Source organism: Penicillium cataractarum, assembly GCF_028827025.1.
Source record: "Penicillium cataractarum strain IBT 29864 chromosome Unknown utg000005l, whole genome shotgun sequence".
Lineage (NCBI taxonomy): Eukaryota > Fungi > Ascomycota > Eurotiomycetes > Eurotiales > Aspergillaceae > Penicillium > Penicillium cataractarum.
In genome coordinates, this window is record NW_026622741.1 from 751,436 (window position 1) to 775,929 (window position 24,494).

General features: G+C 47.5%; 4 protein-coding genes across 4 annotated transcripts; 2 read left to right on the forward strand and 2 right to left on the reverse strand.

The window, feature by feature from the left end:
- Positions 1–2,093: 2,093 nt before the first annotated feature.
- Positions 2,094–3,062, forward strand: N7496_006028 (uncharacterized protein; the record flags this gene model as incomplete). Its single annotated transcript, XM_056698957.1, has 1 exon — positions 2,094–3,062. One exon carries the CDS (start codon positions 2,094–2,096, stop codon positions 3,060–3,062), a length of 969 nt encoding a protein of 322 aa, XP_056554370.1.
- A 1,619-nt stretch (positions 3,063–4,681) lies between these two features.
- On the reverse strand, positions 4,682–8,458 carry N7496_006029 (uncharacterized protein; the record flags this gene model as incomplete). Its single annotated transcript, XM_056698958.1, has 3 exons — positions 4,682–5,780; positions 5,834–6,834; positions 6,884–8,458. 3 exons carry the CDS (start codon positions 8,456–8,458, stop codon positions 4,682–4,684), a joined length of 3,675 nt encoding a protein of 1,224 aa, XP_056554371.1.
- A 4,388-nt stretch (positions 8,459–12,846) lies between these two features.
- Positions 12,847–13,527, forward strand: N7496_006030 (ankyrin repeat domain-containing protein; the record flags this gene model as incomplete). Its single annotated transcript, XM_056698959.1, has 1 exon — positions 12,847–13,527. The coding sequence occupies one exon, from the start codon at positions 12,847–12,849 to the stop codon at positions 13,525–13,527; it is 681 nt and encodes a 226-aa protein (XP_056554372.1).
- A 3,925-nt stretch (positions 13,528–17,452) lies between these two features.
- Positions 17,453–21,024, reverse strand: N7496_006031 (DUF3723 domain-containing protein; the record flags this gene model as incomplete). Its single annotated transcript, XM_056698960.1, is given in 4 exon segments — positions 17,453–18,105; positions 18,123–20,208; positions 20,259–20,539; positions 20,610–21,024. 4 exon segments carry the CDS (start codon positions 21,022–21,024, stop codon positions 17,453–17,455), a joined length of 3,435 nt encoding a protein of 1,144 aa, XP_056554373.1.
- Positions 21,025–24,494: the final 3,470 nt, after the last annotated feature.

The following is a 24,494-nucleotide window of genomic DNA, read 5'->3' on the forward strand; positions in this document are numbered from 1 at the left end:
CCCCAAGGCGGACTCCTTCCCAAACATTGCGCGAAAGTCCTCTGAGTGGCATCTGCACGGGTTCAACATTAGGGTCACAGGTAAGTGACGGTAACCCATCGTCAGCCGAACATGATTTTGTAGACATTTTTCGGCTATCTGCAGTAATCCCCAGAGGTCCTTTGCTGATCTAAAGGCAGGATCATTGGGGAGAATTCGGGTCTGACGATTGGCATCCGCAACCGGGGGAGACTCAGTTACAAGGTCTTTAACAGGGCGTTTGGTGCCTTTCAAGACTTCATAGCCTTCCAAAAATCCTGATGGTTGCATAGCGAGTTTTGTTTGCTATGTTGTTCGTTGAGAGATATGACAATTGAAATGGGTTCAGGTTTCCACTGCAGTAACTCGTTTTTAAACTTGCAAACCCTCTTCCATAAGATGTGACCGAAAATGTACGCATCACCCGCGAGTTCTTTGCTCAGGAACTTCAGCTGAAGAATGTGGAGTGCTATCTCTCGCAATGTAACCGTCCTTGGCTTTATTACCCGGATTTATTGGCTACTTCTACTGTAACTCTCATCTATACGTTGCTCTAGTTACAACCACTGTTGGTGCGTAGCGTTTTTGACGAAAAGGTGTGTTGATGATATCATACAAGGAGCCATAAAGGTAAACCGCGCTTGTTCTACATACCTTTTATGGCCAAATGTACGTTTATTGTCAGATATGGGCACAATTGCGAACCATATTTCCTGTCATCTTGAAATTGGATGCTGCCAAGTGCATTGTCGCCAGCATCATGGTAGCCCTCTCATCCGGAGCCATCTAAAAGGACTGCAGAAACAAATTAAGGAGCAGGGTCTAAATTCATACCATGGTGGTTTTGAAGTTTCCGTGAACGATTTGGTCTGCCAGAGTGATAGAGGTCTTAGGGCAATTGCCTCCAGGTCTGCCTACTTGACCTTCGCTGCTTACCCTTGTAGGAATCAGCCTACAGTCCGACGTTATTCCACCGGCTTTAGGGCCATGATAAGGTATTCGATATTGCATGATGATGTAGAGACGTAGAGAGGTAGCGTTTTGCATCGATGCTTCAGCCGTAGTGGCAGAGAGCCGAGTATCTCTCATTTTTCAGGCGAGACGGACGAGCTCAGTGTTTCTGAACTTCGGAACAAGACCTAATTGTTACGTTCAGGCTCCCATCTGGTGGCGATGGTCGAGATATATTCTGGCCCCCCATTAGAGCGAATCAGTTATGTGAGAGGGGGTAGTCTTAAGACTCAGTTGACACTATGAATGGTGGCAGGTGAGTGGATTAGGTTGCATTTGAAGAATGCGAGGAAAGAATACAAAAACTAGCCGCTCGTCCGCCAAAAGCCCTGCTGGTGTAACATGGACACGGAAGTTCTCAAATCCTACGTTGCTGTCTATCCTCGTTTACGACCCTACGAGATCAGAGGATTTCCAGCTCTGATCTGATCCTTAAGGTTCATCTCAGCTCAAATACAGGTAATGTTACATTAAATACCTCCCGCCGGAAAGTCGGTTCGCTAAACTTGATCAAAAGAACCTTCTTCTCATGGTTTCCCGAATCTTCGATCCCAGGAAGCATTCATTGTATGCTGTAACACGGCAACTCGTCCACTCAAGTGGCAAACCGGTGCTTCCTCAGAACTACATGAGCGATCAATGACCTACAAGATCTTCCCTGGCAATACGAAGACTGCAGGAATTACCCAGCCGGCCATTTTCTTTGGACTTGTATGATCAGCGTAGAAGGAAAAATTGACAGAAAGAATATTACGGTGACATGTACCTGGAACAATAACCTGACGGTATAGACGAAGAATGTCGCCCATGCGGCATTTTTAACCTAGCGGTGAGCGCGAAAGCAGAAGGGGAGAGCCAAGGTTTGGCAGACGTTAGCACGGCAGTGGTGTTCCCAAGCCGAATGTAAGGGGTATCTGTAAGGGGTAGCAAAGAGACGGCGGAAATAAAGCAAGTTGAAAAGAGAAGAGCGAAACTCCTAAATACTCACCCGCCCATATTCATTTCTACTCCACCATTAGACGATTTTCCATCACGAACTCGAGCTGTTCAGCTTTGAAGTTACCATGGCCTTTGATCTGGCACGAATCGAAACCGTCGTCGTGGACTCGGTGGCTCTCCTTCGGTCTGTTATAGGCGAGGTGATGACTCTCCGAACTGATACCCCATCACTATTCATCGACCTGGAAGGCTATCAGCTTGGTCGTCATGGTTCAATATCCGTCATGACCATTTACGCGCCCCCAAAGGAAAAAGTATATCTCATTGATATACACCGACTGGGAGCTGACGCATTTTCTACTGTCAATGTTGATGGTAAATCTCTTAAATCCATACTAGAATCGTCGGTCATCTTGAAAGTTTTCTTCGATGTTCGACATGACTCGGATGCATTATTCAGCCATTATAGTATCGCCATTGACGGTGCTCGAGACGTACAGTTGATGGAATTGGGAACAAGAACGGGCCCGAAAGAGTTTCTCGCCAGCTTAGCAGCATGTGTCGAGAAAGACAGCACGATTTCTGCAAAGGAGAAAAAGACGTGGGAGATGACAAAACTCAATACTCGACGACTGTATGACCCCGCACTTGGAGGACGATACGAGATATTCAATGATCGTCCTATTAAACCAGAAATTGTGAAATACTGCGTGGGAGATGTTGCGTTGTTACCGGGTCTCTTCGTTGCCTACAACACCAAGCTATGTCGACCTGGAGAGAAATTTTGGGAGGTTCAGATACTGGAAGCAACCAAGGAGAGGATTCAGCTTTCGCAAAGCCCAAATTTTGATGGAACATCTCAAGCCAACGCCCGCGGCCCTTGGACTAGGGAGGGTATTGAAGAAGCAATTAACCAGTGGAATGACGACATCATGGATAATGCAATGAATGAGGAGGGTAATGATTTTGATTTTGACTTCGAGCCTATCTTTCATGACTTTGATGACGACGACGACGATTGGCATGACGACGGTCCGACCAGCTGCAGAGACATTATCCCCGACTGGGACTACGATTACTACTACTCTGATTAGGATTCTGAGCTATGTGATTCAAGACCGCATCGTTCCTACATTTCCTCACTACAGCTAAGCGCTGCACAATGAAATCGCAAACTCTTCATGAGGTCCTTCAAATACCGTCTGTCAATTACCAATACCTTCCAGTTTTCCCGTCTTGGCAGTGCGCATGTCGTCTTAGAGAGCAGCCTTTCTAGACGATGCCCATGGCATAGCATTCACGACCTCATCAGCGACCACTTTAGCCAACACGAATTTAAATGGCCGAATGGATCTTTTAAAGTTCAATAGTCCTTTCAACACGCAAAAACGTTCGTACCTTGAGATGTATTAGTTTAGTCAACGTTTTGAATCAATACAAAAAAAGAGGAGCAAAAAGACCTTAGAATCATAACAAGTGTGCTCGGACCTGATTGAAGGCTTTGCATGATATTGGCATAGGCGACTACACACCATTTTGTGGACGTTTGTAAGCCATCTTCGTTACTGTAATTAGCTCCAAATATACTTCATTAGGTTCCTAGGAGCCATCTGAGTTGATCAAAATTGACGACTTGGATTCATCATAATAAACAAGCCGGAATAACCGCAATTGGCGAGCGAAGATTACTGGTGGAATTGACCTAAATTCTAAACCCTAAGCCCTGCACTAGTAACTGTAATGAGTAGTAGGAGCGTGTTCAACCCGGGCGCGAATATCCGACATTTGATGTCTGAGATGAAGAGAGACGGGATTTTTCGGGGTAGAAAATGTCTCCACTGTAAGTATAGGAGGGCGCTATAAAAGTTGCATTTCCTCAGTTTGCCTTCTTCGTGCCACTCAATTTCGAATTTCCTGTTCTAAATATCCGAGACTAGTCGTCCTCGGCCTCTCCATTTCGCTCAGCTCCATTCAAACTACAATGGCTTCCCCTTCGGCTATTCTGCCAATTTAATTGGATGGGCCTGATCTGCTACGTGGTTTTTTGGTGACTCGGATCATGCCTTAACTGTGATGAAGAACACATGTGCTACATTGGCTGTTGAACCCATAATGCAGCCATGGGCTACCATATAAATACCGTCGGACGTGCTAGCATTCCTCTGGAACGGCTTTTTGACCACCGACGCCTCTTATCAATCCGATGACATATGTTTTCCCTGATCTTGAAATGTAACTTTGATTGATGTGACAGGTTTAGGGGTCTTTTGGGTCATCGTATCTCAGGCCCCTCGATAGAAAGACTGTCAGGGTGAATTGCCTCGAATCAGCCAAAGTTTCTTTCTTTGCGACCCATGAGATATGTCTAACCACCCTTAACGCTCTTTACAGAGAACTGCAAAACCAGCTTCACCAATTTCCACACTTTTCTTAATTCCTCAGCCCCACTGATAAGACTCTAGCCTGGAATTTGAGTGCTGTTTAGTGGGGTATGGTATGTACTCTTCATTTCCCCCTGGCGTAGAACCTTCCAGAACTTGTCACTGACTCAGCCATCTAATTGTGGCAAACAGATCTGGAGCCTCGTGGAACTTAATGGTACATTCCATTAGCACGAAAGGGCCATATAAATTCTACCTTTCTCCCAGGCCCTTCTTTTACAAAGAGATTAGAAAATAGAGGAAGGAATGAAAATGAAATTTATGGACGACTGCTATAGATGAAATCGTAGGAAAGAAACCCGCCCTGATGCGTGTCCCAACGCAAGTAAATCCCCATTAATCGCGGAACAGCTAGGCCGAAAGTCAGGAGGAAGCCATAGTACACTTTTGCCATTCATGTTTATCCACCGTCCTTGCTCAATGAAGATCGCCGGATTCTTATGGGTTGAAGTAGAAGCAAAATTTTCGTGCCCAGATTGAATGTCGAGGGTGCCCAAGTTAGTGATTAGATATGAACCCTCTTGAGAAAAGTCGAGTTTGTTGACGATTCCATTGGTCTTCAAGGTCTCTTGCAGGCCGCCCGTCGCCGTGTCCCAGAGCCGCACGGTCTTATCGCTAGAGCCGGACGCCAGCAGCCGGCCGTCGCGCGAGAAGGCCACCGACCGAACCGAGCCCGAATGGCCTTCGAGAGTCTGCTGCAGGCCGCCCGTCGCCGTGTCCCAGAGCCGCACGGTGTTATCGTAAGAGCCGGACGCCAGCAGCCGACCGTCGGGCGAGAAGGCCACCGACCGAACCGAGCCCGAATGGCCTTCGAGAGTCTGCTGCAGGCCGCCCGTCGCCGTGTCCCAGAGCCGCACGGTCTTATCGTCAGAGCCGGACGCCAGCAGCCGGCCGTCGCGCGAGAAGGCCACCGACCGAACCCAGTCCGAATGGCCCTCGAGAGTCTGCTGCAGGCCGCCCGTCGCCGTGTCCCAGAGCCGCACGGTGTTATCGTCAGAGCCGGACGCTAGCAGCCGGCCGTCGCGCGAGAAGGCCACCGACCGAACCCAGTCCGAATGGCCCTCGAGAGTCTGCTGCAGGCCGCCCGTCGCCGTGTCCCAGAGCCGCACGGTCTTATCGTCAGAGCCGGACGCCAGCAGCCGGCCGTCGCGCGAGAAGGCCACCGACCGAACCGAGCCCGAATGGCCCTCGAGAGTCTGCTGCAGGCCGCCCGTCGCCGTGTCCCAGAGCCGCGCGGTGTTATCGCTAGAGCCGGACGCTAGCAGCCGGCCGTCGCGCGAGAAGGCTACCGACTGAACCGAGCCCGAATGGCCTTCGAGAGTCTGCTGCAGGCCGCCCGTCGCCGTGTCCCAGAGCCGCACGGTGTTATCGCTAGAGCCGGACGCCAGCAGCCGGCCGTCGCGCGAGAAGGCCACCGAATTAACCGAGCCCGAATGGCCCTCACCAGAGTCTGCTGCAGGCCGCCCGTCGCCGTGTCCCAGAGCCGCACGATGTTATCGTAAGAGCCGGATGCTAGCAGCCGGCCGTCGCGCGAGAAGGCTACCGACTGAACCGAGCCCGAATGGCCTTCGAGAGTCTGCTGCAGGCCGCCCGTCGCCGTGTCCCAGAGCCGCACGGTCCTATCGCTAGAGCCGGACGCCAGCAGCCGGCCGTCGCGCGAGAAGGCCACCGACCGAACCGAGCCCGAATGGCCTTCGAGAGTCTGCTGCAGGCCGCCCGTCGCCGTGTCCCAGAGCCGCACGGTGTTATCGTAAGAGCCGGACGCTAGCAGCCGGCCGTCGGGCGAGAAGGCCACCGACCAAACCGAGCCCGAATGGCCCTCGAGAGTCTGCTGCAGGCCGCCCGTCGCCGTGTCCCAGAGCCGCACGATGTTATCGTCAGAGCCGGACGCTAGCAGCCGGCCGTCGCGCGAGAAGGCCACCGACCGAACCCAGCCCGAATGGCCCTCGAGAGTCTGCTGCAGGCCGCCCGTCGCCGTGTCCCAGAGCCGCGCGGTGTTATCGCTAGAGCCGGACGCCAGCAGCCGGCCGTCGCGCGAGAAGGCCACCGACTGAACCGAGCCCGAATGGCCTTCGAGAGTCTGCTGCAGGCCGCCCGTCGCCGTGTCCCAGAGCCGCACTGTCTTATCGTCGGAGCCGGACGCCAGCAGCCGGCCGTCGGGCGAGAAGGCTACCGACTGAACCGAGTCCGAATGGCCCTCGATAGCCTGTAATTCTGCGCTCCATTTTTCCTCAACTTGTGGGAACTGGCATATCCAAGTTGGAAGCTCCGACTTGAACTCTCTACGAATTACTGACGTTCGAGGTGCAAACACTAGCCCTGCGTAATAAACCTGAAGTGGTGCTTCGTCGGCTATCTGGCGATTTTTCAGAACAAAGCGCGTTCCATCATGCAGAAATTCCGATATTACAGAATTGTTGTCGCCCTATCTCTATTAGTGTAAGTCGTAAATGGCTGTTTTCTATGTTACTTACTAGTACAACCGTGCGGAGGAGATCAAGCATACCCACCACCTCCGATATAAGACCCAGTAGACTCATCGCCTCTAACCAGTGCAGAAAATGCTTCTGGAGGAAAAGTAGCACATCTTCTATCCCGGAAGATAGATCCTGACTTTGCTCGAGATGGTGTATCCAGTAGCGACAAGAGTACTGTAGTTCCAGCGGTAGATATTGGCGGATATATTGAGGGCCGACGTCTGTCCTATACGTTCCAGAGCTTTCTAGATCGCAGATATCTTTCCGTAGATGATTTTGCATCGTTTTGAGACATAAGTGAGCAATTTTCTTGTGCTTTTTTGGCTCATCCACGTGAAATTTGGTTCCAGACTGGACCAAAAAATCCCGAAACGATAGATGTAGAATCCTTACAGGCTGATCTCGGTTACCGGGAATGCTCAAAACAGAGCGGAACGAATTTAATCGATTGCCGATCTGGTCCGCTCCTATTCCAAGAAACAGTGACAGGGCATTTATAGAAAGCGGATCAGCGAGAAGGATGATGACACCAACTATGTCCTGGAACTCTTGCAGGAGCTGCTGCTGCTCCGATTCATCACTCTCTCGATCGTCCAGTAGTCGCATCAGAATTGGCAGGTATGTCTTATCCATTTTCGATACATATTTGGCTTGGTCCGTTAGAAGCTCTGCGAGGCGGAATTGAGGTTCCCATTTTGCATTTTCGATATAACGGCACACGGTGGCAGCCGAAATAAATAGGGGAACGGACACCGTGACCAATTTCTGGATAACATTATCGCCGGGCCAGTCTTGGGAAATATTTCTGTCCTGTTTGATTTTCGCAAATCGGTCCTGCAGGAATAAATGTATGTCACGTTCTGTCACCTTTTCGGGTATCTCATGAAGAGCTAGGTCCTGATACCCATGATTCGCGATCTCTGAAAAGCCGATACTGATTGGGAGTTCGGGTCTGCTAGTCAAGAAGATCCGAAGACGAACCGATTTTGCTTTCTGTAGAAGAGGCAGTAATCGAATGATGTTTCGGACATCTTGGTCATGTTCGCATTCGTCTAAAGCGTCGATCACTATCACAGCGGCTTGAGGTTGTCGGCCGAGTTGGTCAAGATCGAGCAGCGGGTGAAGGAGTAGTTTCTCAAACTGCTCCCGAAGCGATTTTGACACAATGTCAGGGTCATCGTGGAGTGCCTTGTGCACGCCAGACCTCAACACAGGAATCATGAGCATCAGTTGCCTTGTTAATGTCGGGAAAAACTTCTTCGCGTTCCCTCGGTCCCCTTCGCCCCTCTTAAAGAAGAAGCTAGCACTCAAATGGTTGGTGTCCTTGAGCGACCTTGCCACAGTCCGAGATATTGTGGATTTTCCTGTCCCAGCCATTCCCTTTAACCAGAAAATGCATTTTTGGGACGGCGACATAGCCCATTCCATTATCTGCTGGAGGAGCTCGGTCCGAGTGCCTTGGAGACATTCCACTGCGTCTCGATCGTCGAACGCGTCAAACCTGGCGTTAGTCGCATCGGGCAGCTTATCCAGTATGGAAGCATGGTCTATGCGATCTATGGTTCGAGCCATATGCTCAATAGCTGGCTTGATAATACCCAGAATCCGCTCTTCTCTTTCCACTTGCCCAGGAACGATTCGGCATAGTAGGTCTTTGGCATACGCTGCGGCGACCATTGCCGCATAACCTTGCCATTCTTTATTCTTGTGTGAATCTGAGTAGTCGCAGATACCGCGGATCACAAGGCATGGGAAGTGATTCATCAGCCCAGCAGCTTCCATTTCAAAACACAAAACATCCAGTTCTGCTGTAAGTCTGTCACGGATGAGAGCATCCTTCATCAGCTGATTAGCTGATGCGATCAACCCGTAGTGAATTGCCGGGTTATCTTCATCCTCAGAGCGTAGATGGCGTGAAACTAAGCGGGTCGAATCATCGCCACAAACCATCTTACAATCCGATCTGCTATCCGTTGTGTGGACGATATGGCTTCGATAAAGCCGGTCACTTTCGAGATCTGGCCTTTGGTACTTTTTCCGTAGTCGTGGCTTCTTCTCAAGAGCGTGATGGATGGACTCTTTAAGTTGATGGCCCTCCATCTCATACTGGGCTTGAAGGCCGTTGACCGCTGCGCGGAGAAGGGTAGGGGGCTGATCGAGGAAGCCTGTCGGACAAAAGCCTTGACCTTGTATCATTTTACCGAAGTCGTACTGAATAACTCCACTCCGGCCGTTGTGAGGAATGCCTACTACCACATCACCAAGGCGAATGTCATGCTGAGGGCTTGGAGCTCCGCCGCCGATGCCGACCATCAGACCGATCCGAACATTAGGGAAGCTGTGTAACATGTCCTCGGCGACTCGGGCCGCTGAAGAGGTACCGTATTCTCCTAGAGGCAAAACGCAAATCACCACATTGTGTCTTCCAATTCTCCCTAAGGTGTAGTCGTTTTTATTTTGAGGCGGTAAGGACTCCGGGCCCGCATGCTGTTCATCGAGGAAGGCTTGGGCGGCAACATATTCAGTAGTAATAGCGCAGATCCAGCCGACGGTGTAGACTTTTGGATCCGCCATTTTGTGATATAGTAGCACATTTGGTGCTACGGTCGCCCGGCTGGTGTTGCGGTCGATCTGAAGTCTTCCGGTGTTGTGTTCTGTCTGCGGGGCAGTCGCCATCGGAAGTGCGGCTGATTTTAAGACACGTTTCTATTGGTGCAAAGGCTTAGTAGGAGTTCGGCTGGACTGTCGGCCCGAACCGACCCAGACCCATCTTGTTGCCCTGCGCACCTCATCAACTTTGGGCGACAGCGCGACAAAGACCATCATGGCGCCTCGACTCGCCCCCTCCCAGCTTGTGATGATTCGTGATATGATTGACAGCAGATCGCTGACTACCTCAGAAATGGCCGAAGCGGCTGGCTGCAGCAAACGTTCGATCATAACTATCAGTAACAACCTCCGAATGTTCGGCGATGTTCGAGCACCCCTGATCCCTGGTGGCCGGCCTCGTATGATCACACCGTTTATGCTTGAAGCGCTATGCGACCACTTGATCGAGAAACCGAATTTATACCTGGACGAAATGGCAGACTTCTTATATGACGAATTCGAACTACTCGTGTCCACATACACTGTTAGCCGAGCCCTTCGATCGCAGGGTTGGACCAAAAAGGTAGCACGACGAATAGCACAAGAACGAAATGCGGATCTAAGAGATCACTATTTGCATCAGCTCTCAGATTTTCGCTCGTATCACCTAGTCTTCATAGACGAATCAGGCTGTGATAAACGGGCTGGCTTCAGGAGGACCGGCTGGTCCCCACGCGGGGTGACACCTGTCCAGGTTTCCCGGTTCCAGCGCGGCCAGCGGTATCAAATCCTCCCAGCATATTGCCAAGATGGCATCTTGATGTCGCGAGTCTTCCAAGGATCGACAGACGCCAGCATATTTGAGGACTTTATTGAACAGCTTCTCCATCATTGTGGTAGATGGCCGGAGCCAAAATCTGTTCTCATCATGGACAACGCGTCTTTCCACCATACTGAACGAATAGCAGAACTATGTTCAAATGCTGGTGTAAAGCTGTTGTACTTACCACCGTACTCGCCTGACTTAAATCCGATCGAGGAATTCTTCGCGGAACTCAAAGCATTCGTAAGGCGGAATTGGCAGCATCACACAAATCAAGATTTCAAAAATTTTCTTCAATGGAGTCTGGATGTCGTCGGTGCGAAAAGAGAAAGTGCGGAAGGTCATTTCCGGCATGCGAACGTTGTGGTTGAAGAGGAATCAGATTAGATATAAATGTCGAAGAGTCCTAGCATTTCTTTGAATATACAGCTCAAGAAAGCTTCATTATTATGAGATTCGTGTACGGGGTAACATAGAATAGCGTGTAGATGCTAAGATATCCTTTGTAGATATATTGAGCCGTGGAGCCGAGTTATGTTCGTCCACTTTACCCATAAGGACTGCAAGCCATTGGTACTCCACTATCCATCGTCGTATTCAGCAGGTTGCTCATAACGTAATGTACCCAGGACCATTTATATATACCCAATTCCCGAACTAGCGGCTTGGCAGTGGGGCCCAGGAAGAACGAGTGAGTGGAACATGGTGAAGCTGGTTTTGCACTTGTCTGTACTACCCTTACGGTTCTACCTCCCGCGTAAAGCCTACCTTTGTTTTTGGTCCATTGAGAAGACACTGGCAAATCGAGGAGCTCGATAGGCTCCGAAGCCCGGGATGGTCCGTTTATCACTACACCCATGGTGTCCCTGTCGAAGATAATTCGAACCTCAAATTTGAAAATTGGAAGGGGAGCTTCGCGTACAGGGTACCCGTCATTTTCTCGACACCCACTGTATTGTGAATGAGCAGAACAATGAGGATGAGAAACTGCTGATTTCTACGAGCACAGTACTGAAGGTGCGAGACGATGTAGGGATTGACATTCATTCCTTAGGCTGCTGTCCATAATGAACGGCCTCGCTAGTTTAACTCGTATTAGCAAAGCGGGGCGGGGCGGAATCATAGTCTTCTCCTATTGGTTATGTGTCGTGGAAAAGTGGAGAGTATGATTACACTGACACGGGATTGGTCCATATCCAACCCAGTGTCCCAATGTGTTTGTATGTAATATGCGGGTAGCACCTCAGGAGAGGACTGTCACTGGAATACTCGGTTACACCGCCATGGGACAGCTATCAAAACCGGTTGAATTGGTATAGGCTAGTATGCATATGGACGAATGAGAACTATCGGAATCATACAGACAAGGTTGATTGATTGAAGAAAGGAAAGGACTCGAACGAATGGAAAAGGGGCAGGTTGAGCTGTCCCATGGCGGTGTAACCGGGTATTCGAGTGACCATACCGATGTCGAAAGGTTACCCGCATATTACATACAAACACATACAAAATCTGGGAAGGAAATGGACCAATCCGAGGTCACTGTAATGAAACTCTCCACTTTTCCACGACAACAGCTCAACCTGTCCTTTTCCCCATTCGTTTGAATGGTTTCCTTCTTTAATCAATCAATCTTTACCTGATGGTTCCGGTAGTTCTCATTCGTCCATATACATACCAGTCTATACCAATTCAGCTCGTTTTGACATTATTTTGCAGCTCATATTTTCTTGTTTGTATGTAATATTAGGTATGTCTAGCAACTTGGACAAGTTTACTTCCGATTATTACAGCATCATCACAATTGATCCTCTGAATTAGCCTACCTATATTCTCCTGAATTCACTGAAACCCACACTGTGACCACTCGAATCTGACGGTCAATTCTGAAGATTGGCCCAAGCGGACACTTCAAGTCGTTAAATTTGACCAATTAGCGTGAATCAAGAGGCCCATTGGACTCCAGGTGTATCAATTTCGGTGAAGTTAGGATGGTCAATTTGGTCGAATTCGGCTGGTGAAATCACCGCTGAATTACCCATCAAAATTTAGCTAGCTCGTCCATCCAAACTCGTGGGGTAACCTGAATTTTATGCTTCAGTCACAAAAAGCGTTCTCTGCTTCAACTAGGCCTCTGCTGTAATTCTGCCTGCGATTAGAAATCTCAATTGTTAATTGATGACTGACCTCCATAACCTGTGGCTCAGTTTTCTAAAACAAGAAACCAGCTAAAGTTCATCTTAAACTCTCCCTGTCCGGTCTGTATACTACGAAAAACAAACAAATATTCTTGGGCTAGTTAGACACGAAATCATCTCCTATATGGCAAGTGGAATAACATGTTACTTAAATTATCTAAATAGTCAGTGATTGCCGGCGACTGTCTAGAGCTCTGTTTTCCGACCTTTCTCGAGTTGATTCCCATTTCTAAGGTGAGCCGAGCACTTCTTTGTATTGCTATAATTCAAGCTCACTTAACGAATACGACCTCGCCCAGTTCATCGGGTCTTCAATATCGAAAATATTCGCTTCCCCCAAGTCGGACACGATGCCTCTGGACTCATTCCCACCGGAAATTATCTCCATCATTGGAAACCATATAACGTCGATAAATGACCTTTTCAACTTCCTTCAATCTAATCGACGCCTCTATAATGTCCTTATCAACAGCCTTTATCGCAGGAATACCAAAGCCGATGGCGGATCTGCTCTTGTGTGGTATGCAAGTCAAGGGAACGAGACTGGAATTCGAAGCATGCTGGCCGCTGGTGGGAATATCAATATTCGGGAACCGAAGCAGGCGCAATCCACAGCTCTGATGGAGGCCGTACGTCACAATCATACCTCTATTGTGAAAGTTCTCCTGGAGAATGGAGCGTTGCCTGATGCAGCGGACCTTCACTCCAGAAGACCATTAACTTTATCGACAAGTGCCCGCAGTGAGGTGGCTATTACCAAGTTGCTTCTGGATCATGGTGCTAATATCAACCTTGTTGCATTTGATAAACGGGCACCACTGGTGGAAGCTATACGGTCTAACCAGGATGCCAAGGTGAGATTGCTTCTAGACCATGGAGCCGACATTCACATCACCCATAGTCGAGATGCAATGAGCCCGTTGCACGTTGCGGCCGCAAGAAATGCCAAACCCGCAATCATCAAGGTGCTTGTGGATGCTGGTATATATGTCGATGCTCCAGATGGCCGTGGAAGGTCCCCCTTCAAGTAGCAGCCATGCATTCCAGTACGAGGGCTGTGCGGTGGCTACTGGATTGCGGTGCTACTGCGAACTTCGAAAATATGAGCCCAATCTCGAAAGGCTGGACTGCTTTATTTTACGCTGCGAATTCTAAGAACTCAAGGAATGACAACAAAACCATCATAAAAGCACTCCTACTCTATGGAGCCAAGATAGACATGACCAACTTTGCTCAAGAAACGCCCCTACTCCATGCAGTCTCTCGAGGAGCGACAAAGCAAGCTCAGATTCTTCTTGAATATGGCGCGAGTATTACAGCGAGAAACGCCAACCAGGAGACAATATTACATCTGGCTGTTACGTCCTGCAGTTGGAGGCCTGATATGATAAGATGGCTTGTGGAAAGAGGAGCTGAAGTGAACAAGGCTGGTGGTAAGCGTAACGAAACGCCGATCTTTTACGCGATAAGATGCGGTTTAGGGTTGGAAAGGATAAGAAATCTTATGTCGTTGGGTGCAGATGTGAATTTTAAAAACACCAACGGCCTCACCCCTCTGTGTCTTGCGTCATGTTTGTGCTCTACCGAATTGGTAAAGTTACTGCTCGATTCTGGAGCTTTTGTCAATTCAAGGGACATGCAAGGGAAGTCTCCTCTGCACCATATTGTTGAAACAAACTTCGGCGCTGCATCAGAAGTACTAGAGATCGTTTCACTTTTCGTTCAATGCGGTGCGGATGTGAACTCCCGGGATTCTTCTGGATATACACCTCTGCATAGAGCAGTTAGCAGAGAATGGATTTGGGAGACTGCTGGTGAGCTGATAAAGGCTGGAGCCGACCGGTGCGCCATGTCTTATGACGGGAAATACCCATATGATATGGTTAAGGCGGGGCCTTGGGCGGAGACCCAACGACTTTTTCTTCGTCACTATCCTGTTTGAGTTTACGCTTTTAGGATATCAGATGTGTCAACGGCTAATAGTGAACTACTGTACTACAATTACTACAGTAAAACCTGGTTGTAACGACCCCCCTTAGAACGAATTCCTGGGTTTATGAACCGAAGCCTCCTGCTAAAACTAAAAATCCTTTTCTCACAACGAACATCGGTATTCGGCAAATTCGTTATATTACTCAGCAAGCTAAGCCCTTTTGGGTAGTTTGCTAGCCTGAAATAGTAAATACTAACCATTTTGGAGAGGTTCGCTCACGTGGGCCATCACGGGACGGGCGAGTGCACCCTTCGCACGTGCCAGCAGTGCATCGTGAAAATATATATATCTGCTGGTTTAATATGTACACCGAATCTTGGGTGAACGAATAGAAGCCTCTGCTATGAATAGTTCATGATAACCAATTTTTATTGTACTACATGACTTTCCCATTATCGCTGAGCATGCAAGAGTGTTCTCACTTCTGTTAGTGACCTCGCCCTATGAATTTCACGACAATATAGAAATCAGACCTCTTGCAAGTGGATACAATAAAGAACAGAAGTAGCGTCTATGCGTATCCATTCTTAAGGCCAGAAAATACGTTTGCAACATAGTATTTTTTTTCAAAGGCTAAACTGTACAGACTGAACTTGAAGAACATCGAATATTGTAACACGGTTGTAGTAAATTGCACACGCCGTCTAGGTCACCATTCGAACTATTGGTATTATTAAGGATAGTGACATTATCCCCATAACCATAATTGTTACGGATTTCCCAGTTTGTCTATTATGGCCCTGCCTGCTTCAGCATATACAATCCCAGGAAAAAATCAAGAATATTGGAAACTGTCGATACCATGTTCAATGAGATGGTGTTTCTGCATTTAATACAACCATTAGAGGAATCGATGGTTTTGAGCTCGTCGTGGATCAACGACGATTAGCTTTTTCGACAATCAATTTCCATTTGCTTCATAGCTAGTATGACTAAACTTGATTAAATTACCCCTACACAAAGATTTGAACTTGCTAGACTCATTAATTGACATGGGCGAAAGATTTGAAGAGTTAGATTCTTTTCAAAAACAGAGTGCAGAGTTCTATGAATTAGAGATTTTTAACTTGCTTAAGTTTTGCCCACTTTATGTTTTTAAACAGTTAAAGTTGAAACGCCATTGTTTGACCTAGGATAGACGCAAAAGGTTATTTTTAAACTGACTGGAGATTAATTATGCTCCATTAGCCGCTTCAACTCACAAGCACAACCTCCGATGTAAGCGTGTAGTTGCTCCTTTTTTGATCATTCGATTAACATGTCTTTACATTCTTTCTGGTTCAACTTTTACTAACTCTTTGAACAAGCAACTTGCGCCTCAGCTTCATGTTACAGAATTTAGTTCAGTTAGAGTAAGTGTCAAGATATGTAGGATTGGTATAGACTAGTATGCATATGGACGAATGAGAACTATCGGAATCATACAGAGAAGGTTGATTGATTGAAGAAAGGAAAAGGACTCGAACGAATGGGAAAAGGGGCAGGTTGAGCTGTCCCATGGCGGTGTAACCAGGTATTCAAGTGACCATACCGATGGTCAAGGGTTACCCGCATATTACATACAAATACATAGGAAATCTGGGATGGAAGTGACCAATCCGAGGTCACTGTAATGAATCTCTCCACTTTTCCACGACAGTAAGCTATTTCCCTCACAAGTTCTTTCCAGTATCAAGACACCACGAAAATGTATCATCTCCATGCTCCTACTATATCGCCCCTACCGGGCAATTTGGATGGGCTAGAATACATGACTAATCCTGGCGGATCTTTAACGTAATTCACGGCCGACCCGGGTCACACGGCCGTTCGGGTCACCCCAAAACATATACTAAATTGGATAAATTACATCTTTATATCTCAACAACAATATATATTAAAGATAATATATTAAGGATATACAAACTAGAGAGTATAAATAGACTACTCATAGAGTAAGAAAAGCTAAATTCAAGTTGTGCGAGATATACACGTATATTTGAATCTGAAACATCAAAATTAAATAGTGTGAACGGCCTAAGATTCTATATACTATATTCTTATGTCTATAATAAGATGTATTCTAAAAATTAGTAATACTGAATTAGTGGTGGTTGAAATATATAGGAATCAAAATATAGCATATTCTATGTATTCTGGGGTGACCCGGACGTTAGTTACTGTAGTATCTCCTTTATCCGGGTATCACCAATCTTACTACCACGACACTGGATATTTGAAATGCACGTAACTTGTCGATATTTGGTGCCTAACAGGCGCGTGGCGTCTTCTCATAACTTCAGGCCTCAGAAAAGGTGGTTAAATAGAATGACGCATCATCCTTCGGTTATGTTACGGTAGCGACTGACGGTTGGCATCCTATGCTAGATGTACTTAATCTTGCGCTAGGCTGCATTTCCTGTGGTGTGATCGCCGATCGCCAGAATATGGGATCTAGCGGTTCTTTTCCCACTAGAGCTAACATATGCAGCTACGTACATGAAGCAACCAAATTTGCCTTGAAAGAATAAAAACTGTTCTCGACCACCTACAGGACAGGGCTACGGCAATCTGGGTACCTGGGACCTTGACAGATTTAGGAGGAGCGTTTTCTGGCCAACATTGCTCCAAAGCCAGATGAAACACATATCTAGTGCCTCAAGGCCACCAATGTAATAGAGCTGTGGAATTCTGTCCAAGCGAGCTTCGACTCTGGAGGTGTGGGTCTGCTGTTGGAAATCTGTGGTGGGAAGGCTTGGGTTTTAAACCTCGTGACCTAGAACGGTTGATTTGTGGGCATGGTTTGGCAGCAGTGGATGCAGATCCACTTTGGACCTACGTCCACAGCTCCTGGTCTAATACAGCCGTCGGGCCGTCAACTGGCAGCTTGTAAGGCCAAGTAGCCATGCGGGCCACACGTCTGCAGACTACAGTCTATACGAGCCGCAAATCTCTGGAGTAAAATCCCAAGGAAGATAGATTGTTCAATTTGGCTTCCTGAGTTTCGCTGGCTGATCATCATCATCATCATCATCACCATCATCATGCTCGGCTTGGAGTGCCCGTGTGATCGAATCCATCGTCGCTTCACTTACAGTCAGATCGTCGCCGAATGTCATGAAAACCGTGTTCGTGCCATCTTCAATCGCCGCCTGGAAGCACTGCCCAGGGGGTACCTGCCGTAGATTCTGGTCGTAATAGGTTGCCTTCTGTTTCCGCGCCTGCTTAGCTGCCATTCGCTCCACTGGAGACGGGTCCGAGGGGTCAACCGCCATTTTGTGGACTAAGCGATTCCACTCGCCACGTTTGTCACGTGCGCGGAACATGATTGTCACCTTGGAGCTCTTGGTCGCACCGCTTGCTCCTTCTCGTCGTGGAGACCTGTCTCGCTCCTCAGGCCCTTTCTCTGACTTGGCTATGTCTATTTTTGCATGAGCACCGCCATGTGTGGAAGGTTCTAGTGCCGGCGACAACGACGCACGCTCCGTCAAAGTGCCCTGTTGGGTAGCATCTGCGATAACCTGAACATCTGGCGATGCGTTCGGCGTTACAGATTGCAACCGCCGTGGTTGCCGCTCCGACTGGATATTCGTCATCCCATAGCGTCTAGAGTTCCCATCGATAGTGCTTCCGATTTCTGGCTGTGGTTCGAACGCGACTGATCCTGAAGTTTCTCCCCCGCCTGTTGGTGGTCATAAGTCGGGCCCTCCTGACTTGCCGCTGGCGATGAATTTTGCTCTTCGTTCATTCCCGACGGAGGAAGGTTCTGCGCCTCGAGGAAATTAATCTGAGTGATAGGTCTCGGTGTCTGTTGTTGGGCTGCTGTTTGTAGCAGTGCGTTTATATCCTGCTCTAGAGTTTCCTGGGGCGGCATGGAGAGCTTTGGAGTTTGTCGGCGCCGCTCTGTCTGGTCATATGGTTTAAACCTCTCCATCTCTCGCAATGCCGCACCCTTTCCTTCGATAGTTCTAGAAGGCCCCGATTCGTTTCTGGATTGCCGACGTCCTTCTAATCTGTGCAGTGCCCTTTGAACTTCTTCCGACGGAGAAACCTGCGCTGTTTCTGTCGCTTCGTCCTCTTGTTCAACTGCATGCTCTTCCATGCTGGTATCTCCCAGGGACTCCTCCCTAGTCAGTCTCTCTTCGCTCTCTCTGCTTCGTTGTTCGTCCTCATGTCCTAACTCAGCATACCATTCTGACTCTTCATTTCCGCTGAAAAGTTGCTCCTCCGGAATGGGTTCAAGGTGCTCGAGTTCATCCGGTAGAGACGGTTCGATGTCTGGAAAACCTTGCTCATCTCCACCAATTATACTGTCACTTCCAGGTGATCTGGACTCAGACTCGACTGTCGGATCTAATACCTCTTCTAGGCCACTACCTTCCAAAAGAGTGAGCTCAATTTCCATACCAGACTCGGAAGGTAATCTTTGTAAGTTTCTGGAAGGAGATATCGAATGATGGTCAGAATGTGAGGATTGGTGCATTTGTTGCTCTCTTCGTTGTTGTCTCTGTAACTTCTTCGCTCGCTTCTGCTCCCGATGTTGTCGTCTCTGTAACTTCTTCGCTCGCTTTTGCGGTCGTCGCTCTTGACGAGCGTCGTTCAACCGTTGCTGATCCAAATTGCTTTCCCGTTCGGCTTCTCTATCTACTATTTCAGCTCGCGATGAACGATTACTCGGGACAAAAAGCGGAGACATCGGGAGCTCAGTAGTTGAGCGTGCGCCTGTTGTGTCACTATCCACGATGGGTATTGACAGCTTGCTGAAAAAAGTGAAGTAGACACTCCTTCTCACCAAAATGGAAGTCGCCTTCCGATCCTCTTTGATGGAGTCGCCGTGAATTTTGTCAATGAAAAGAAACTGACAATCATGCAACTGTGCTTGGGTTTGCGGATGTCCACATCGAGACTCTTTCTTGGTCTCTATTCCGCCAATGCTTTGCACTGGAAGCTGATGGTCAAGTGGGATTGCTCTCAAGAAGCACTCAGTGACTTTGTTGATCAATAACTCAACTTCTCCCTCGGTATATCGATAACGATCCGGCCGACGGGCTCTCAAAAGGGCATCTTGCGCGATTTTCCGATCTGGCGACTGCTGGATGAGCTGCTGAATCTGTGGCGATTGAAATCCAAGCTTCTTTGCAAGTACCGCCATATCATATAATATCACTGGATCCACCACCTCGTTGGTAGCCTTCGCCGTAGGGTCTAGCTTCTGTGGTTGTTTGGACAACTTTGGGTAATGACGCATAGCATAGAGCCATAGCTGTCGGTAACCAAGCTCGGCGGGGTCTCCCTGGGAGTCCGAGTAATACCGAAGTCCAGTTTCAGATGTCTGTATCAATAACCGCGTATGGGCGGGATCGGAACTTGAAAAGGCCGCGCGCATGGCACTTCTGACAGTTGGGCATGATCTTGAAGGTGTGATAAGTCGTTTGATGCAATTGGCACATGATTCTAGGTACCAGAGATCTTTGAAGAATGTGTATAGAGATGGAATGATGCCATCTGTTCTCTTCAATCGCTTCCAAATCGAGGACCGCTCCGATCCTGTGAAATTTGAAAAGACTTCTCCGCTGTGTACAAGGCCTTTTACAGTAGTTCTATCCTTTGACGAGACTCCAGGTGCCAGCAACTGGAGCTTTTCCACGGTATGTGTTTCAATTCTTAGCATCTTAGCACGATCGTGTCCCACCAGTGAAGACCAGTATTTCAGTAGCCTATTTAGCGCATGAACTATCTCCTGCGGACGGAATCAGCATTTCCTTGGTTACAAAAAATCAAGAGACTTACCTCGTCGCAGGAAATAGCCAGTGCTTGAGGAAGAGACCCAATTTGCATTCCATGTATCAGCAACGAGGGAAGCACGAGTAAAGAATCAAAGGCAGCTCGGACGCTTGGATGGGACTCAAGTCCGCGAAGCCGCCTAGCTTTGTTGTCTGACAGCCGCGCCAGCCATCGATTCTCGAAATGCACATTTGCTTCATTTCGATATTGTCGAACTTTGACGTATATTTCACCGTCACTTGGAACTCTCTCATTAGAATACTCATCAACAAGGCTGGTTTGAAGACCTGGGCTAATGTCTTGGAGCTGTCAGAACTGACTTTCTGAAGGAAATGACACGGAGAATCTCTAGCTTACCATCCAAATACAGGTCAACAATCCACCATTGATCGATAGATGGTAAATAATGTTCTGCGGCCTTCAATCGATGTTGGCCGTGAAGGAACTTTATGGAACCAGTGGAAAAATGGAGGTGTGGGTAATGATCCGGATGATTAGTCTGTAATTCAGAGAGGTTCACTCCTGTGGCCTGTAAAGCATCAAGCTGCTGTCTTGACACGACCGCGCTAACATGGTTATATATATCAAGTCTTCGACAGCCTTCTTTGTCAAAAATCTCACAGAGTCTTTCCACGTTCTTTAGGTTTACATGTGGCGAGACAGATGGATGGGGTACCATCTGATTGATGTTAATCTTGGCTGTCCCTTGGTATTTCTGACACCTTTCTATCTGAAACTTCACCTCGGGATTGTCGTACATAGTGCCGTCCATAATTATTGATGAAGCAAGAACTTTTTAGCAGGAGAGTTTTCTTTATATTGGGCTTGTTGTGGTCTCACAAAAGAATGGCCCACCCAATTCGTCCAGTTTCAGCGCTCAGGCGGCGAAATGGGACCGCTATGCAGAGTTTGTTCAAAATGCATTTAACTCTATCGATGCTGATCAGATATAAGTAAGGCATTGTTTTTCTTCAAACTCGTACCTTGGTACCTTGTTTCTTGGCCTGGACCCCAAAACCAACACAAATATGTCGAAACAACACAAGCACTGCACAAAGGTTGACTTCTCAAGTTTCACAGAACTGTTGGCTAACAGTCCACCACAAGAGGTAATCGCGAGCGAACAACCGCACCAGCATGATGTGCCCACCCAATTGAACAGTAATTCTAACTCTAAGAAAAGAGAAATACATCCACACACTGCACATACACGACCAAAAGTCAGTGGAGGGCCAAAAAGCTTTGGATTACCCCAAGTGTGTGAGGAAGGTATATCTCGTCGGTTGATTGTGAGGGAGGAGTCACCTTGGGATACATATCGCCGGAAACTCAGGTGTAATCTGGCAGGCGATGTATTCATTGCATCTCGCCGTTCCCGCCCATCCCAGTTGGTAGCCATTCGGGAGTACACTAAAGGGGATGCGGTTAAAATGCGACGACTATATGATATTCTTGACCACAGTAATGTATTGACAGCCAGAGAGTGCTTCGTCAATGAAGGACGTATATATGCTCTCGTCCACGATCTCCCTCTAACTCTGGAGCAACTTGTGGGGTGTAGATCACTCTATCCCACGGAGACGGAATTGGCTTCCATGGTTTGGCAGGTTTGTAACCCTTCAAGTTTCAACTATCCGGAGCTCATTGTATTCAGATTTTGGATGGATTATGTTACCTCAATAATGCCGGACTAGAACATCAGTTTTTGACATGCCGAAATATACTTCTCGGCCTAGATGGCATCGTCAAGGTTGGTAAGTGTCAATTTGCTTCTTCATTCTGACCCCTCTGACTTTGTATAGCAAGCCTGGAGTTTTGCGTGGATCGTCCGCCAGGTCAGGTACAGAATGTATACATCAAAAAATTGGCTTCCATTACCATGGAAATTATGCAGAAGTATGTGAAAGCCAACGGCACTGTGGGAATAGATGATGTGGACCGTTGGCCTGTCGACTCCGATGCCTTCAGGTTTCTTTCTGCCCTCTCGACAACAAAGTCCATTGAAGCTTTAAAAGAGGTACCTAAGTCCCCAGCTTGATGTATGTGAGCACACGACTAACATTAGTCAGCAACCACTTCTCCGCAAAAAGAGTCAGTTGGTAGGAGAGCTGGTCCTTCTTGCTCGTTTGATTTTAGTTTCTGCAAGGATGTTTTATTCATACCAAGATGATTCGAAAAATATTTAGAAAAAGAGAGTGCCAAGGGGTACAGTACAGGGCCGCTCAAATTCAATTTCACCCTGGTTTTTGCCTTTTCGATTCTTTCTAATTTAGTACTAAACCAGACCACATAATAGGTCACGTGCATTTCCCAATAAACTATGTAGCCACCCTCGAGGTTTAAAGCGAAAGCCATTTCGTTCGCTGCCTCCTCATCTACTCACCTGCTACGAGGAGGGGGTAGAGTGACAGTGGAAATGCGAGCTGCAAAGATGGCATGGAAACGCTACTATTTGACTTTGTTGGAAGCTGTTTGTCCTACACAACCAATTCTTTATACAGAACATTACAGTACAACACTATATTTATTTTATTTACATTTGTTCCGGATTACCAACGAAACCGGGCCAGGTGCAGCCTAACCAGAACAGGCATACTGTAGTATTTTGCAAGATAAAGTTTAGAAAACTTTTGAAAAGAATAAACAGGTCAATCAATCAATCAATCAACACTCTATTAACCGGTTGCAGCCTAACTAGTGGCGTAATGGCTATGCAGGCGCTTCCTCCGGCGGAAGCAAGAGTGATCCGAACGCCAGACCCGTGCATGAAACAGTAAATACATAGGAAAACGGCGTATTGCCATATAAAATCAGCCTAATAACAGTACCAAAACGCCCGTAATACCCTCAGTCCCACAATATGTATATTTCTCAGTTCGCCCTCACATTGGCCTGCCGCTTCCTCCGCATCCCCATCTCTGCTTTCTCCAGCATCCACATCCTCCTGCTTCGTTCTCGATTGATGGCGTTCGTTGATGTTGGATGTAGTTTTCCAAAAGAATAAACAGGTGAAGCTAATTTTGAGCGGCTTTGTACAGTTATTCAGCTGAGAGGACATATACTGCAAGGATCCATGTATGGGCTCGAAGGAGACACGGCATATGTATATTAGGACGTGTATCGATAGATTACTTTTAGTTGCCCTTTCGGCTCAGCCGCCGGGCGTTAATGAATTGTGTGTGTACAGTTATTCTCGAAATTGGCTTTAACTAATACGTACCAACTAACTACTTTCTCGCCCCACTACAAAGGACTTATAATAGTGGGAAATCTACTGACCGAACAGGTTCATTAATCTAGGAGCAGCTTAGCAATCCGTTAGTCTTTAGGCTCCTGTTCCCAGAATCCTCCTCTCGGTGGTGTCTCCATCACTCCCTCCTTACATCACATATACACAGCCTTTGACATCATTTTGCGTAAAAGACTTCCAGGCAACTTTCTTTCACACTGAGCAAATTTTTACCTTGGTACGATGTCCAAGCCGCGATCCACATCACAGGCAAAATAGACACTCCAGTTGCCTACGTTTCCGAGTAAAAGTATCGATCTACTTAGTACCATCAGCATTAGCCCTTGGAATCATGGAAAAATAACCGGTATGCTACAGTGGGGTTATGGATAACCTTTCTAATCCAGTCCTTCGTTTCAAGGCATAAAATCATCAATTAGTCCACTAATCCACTGAATAAACCCGTGTGGCTGTGTGTGTTGGCAGTTATGTTTGACATTCTTCCTCAGGATCCGATATTACTATTGTGATATAAACAGACAGAAGGGGCGTGAAACGAGACCTTATCCAACTAGACCTCACACATAATAGACTGATTTTCGTGAATGAAGTTTGTGAAGAGTTTTTGAGCTGAGCTTGATTTTTAAGACTATTGTGACAGCATGAAATTGATGATGGTTATTTTTATCCATAGATTTAGAGATGGTGATTGGGCATCCGTAAAACCAAAAATTCTTTATGTAAAATGGGAGCAATTTGTAAGAGCATGCCGCAAATTTGGAGGCACTGCCTAGTTGCGAGCAAAGATCAGTCTATTCTGAATGCAGGGAGCCTAAATTCTGAGCATAATTGGAAGTTATAGATGCTTCAAATTGTACGCAATCCGGGCTATTTAGCTTGTATTAACGGTGTATTTGCCTCTGCGAGAGCTGCTAGCCATCGGCTCCTTGAGAAGATTGCGCTAAAAGCGTCGGCAATTATTGCGCCATTGGGCATTTATCATTCGCACCGCA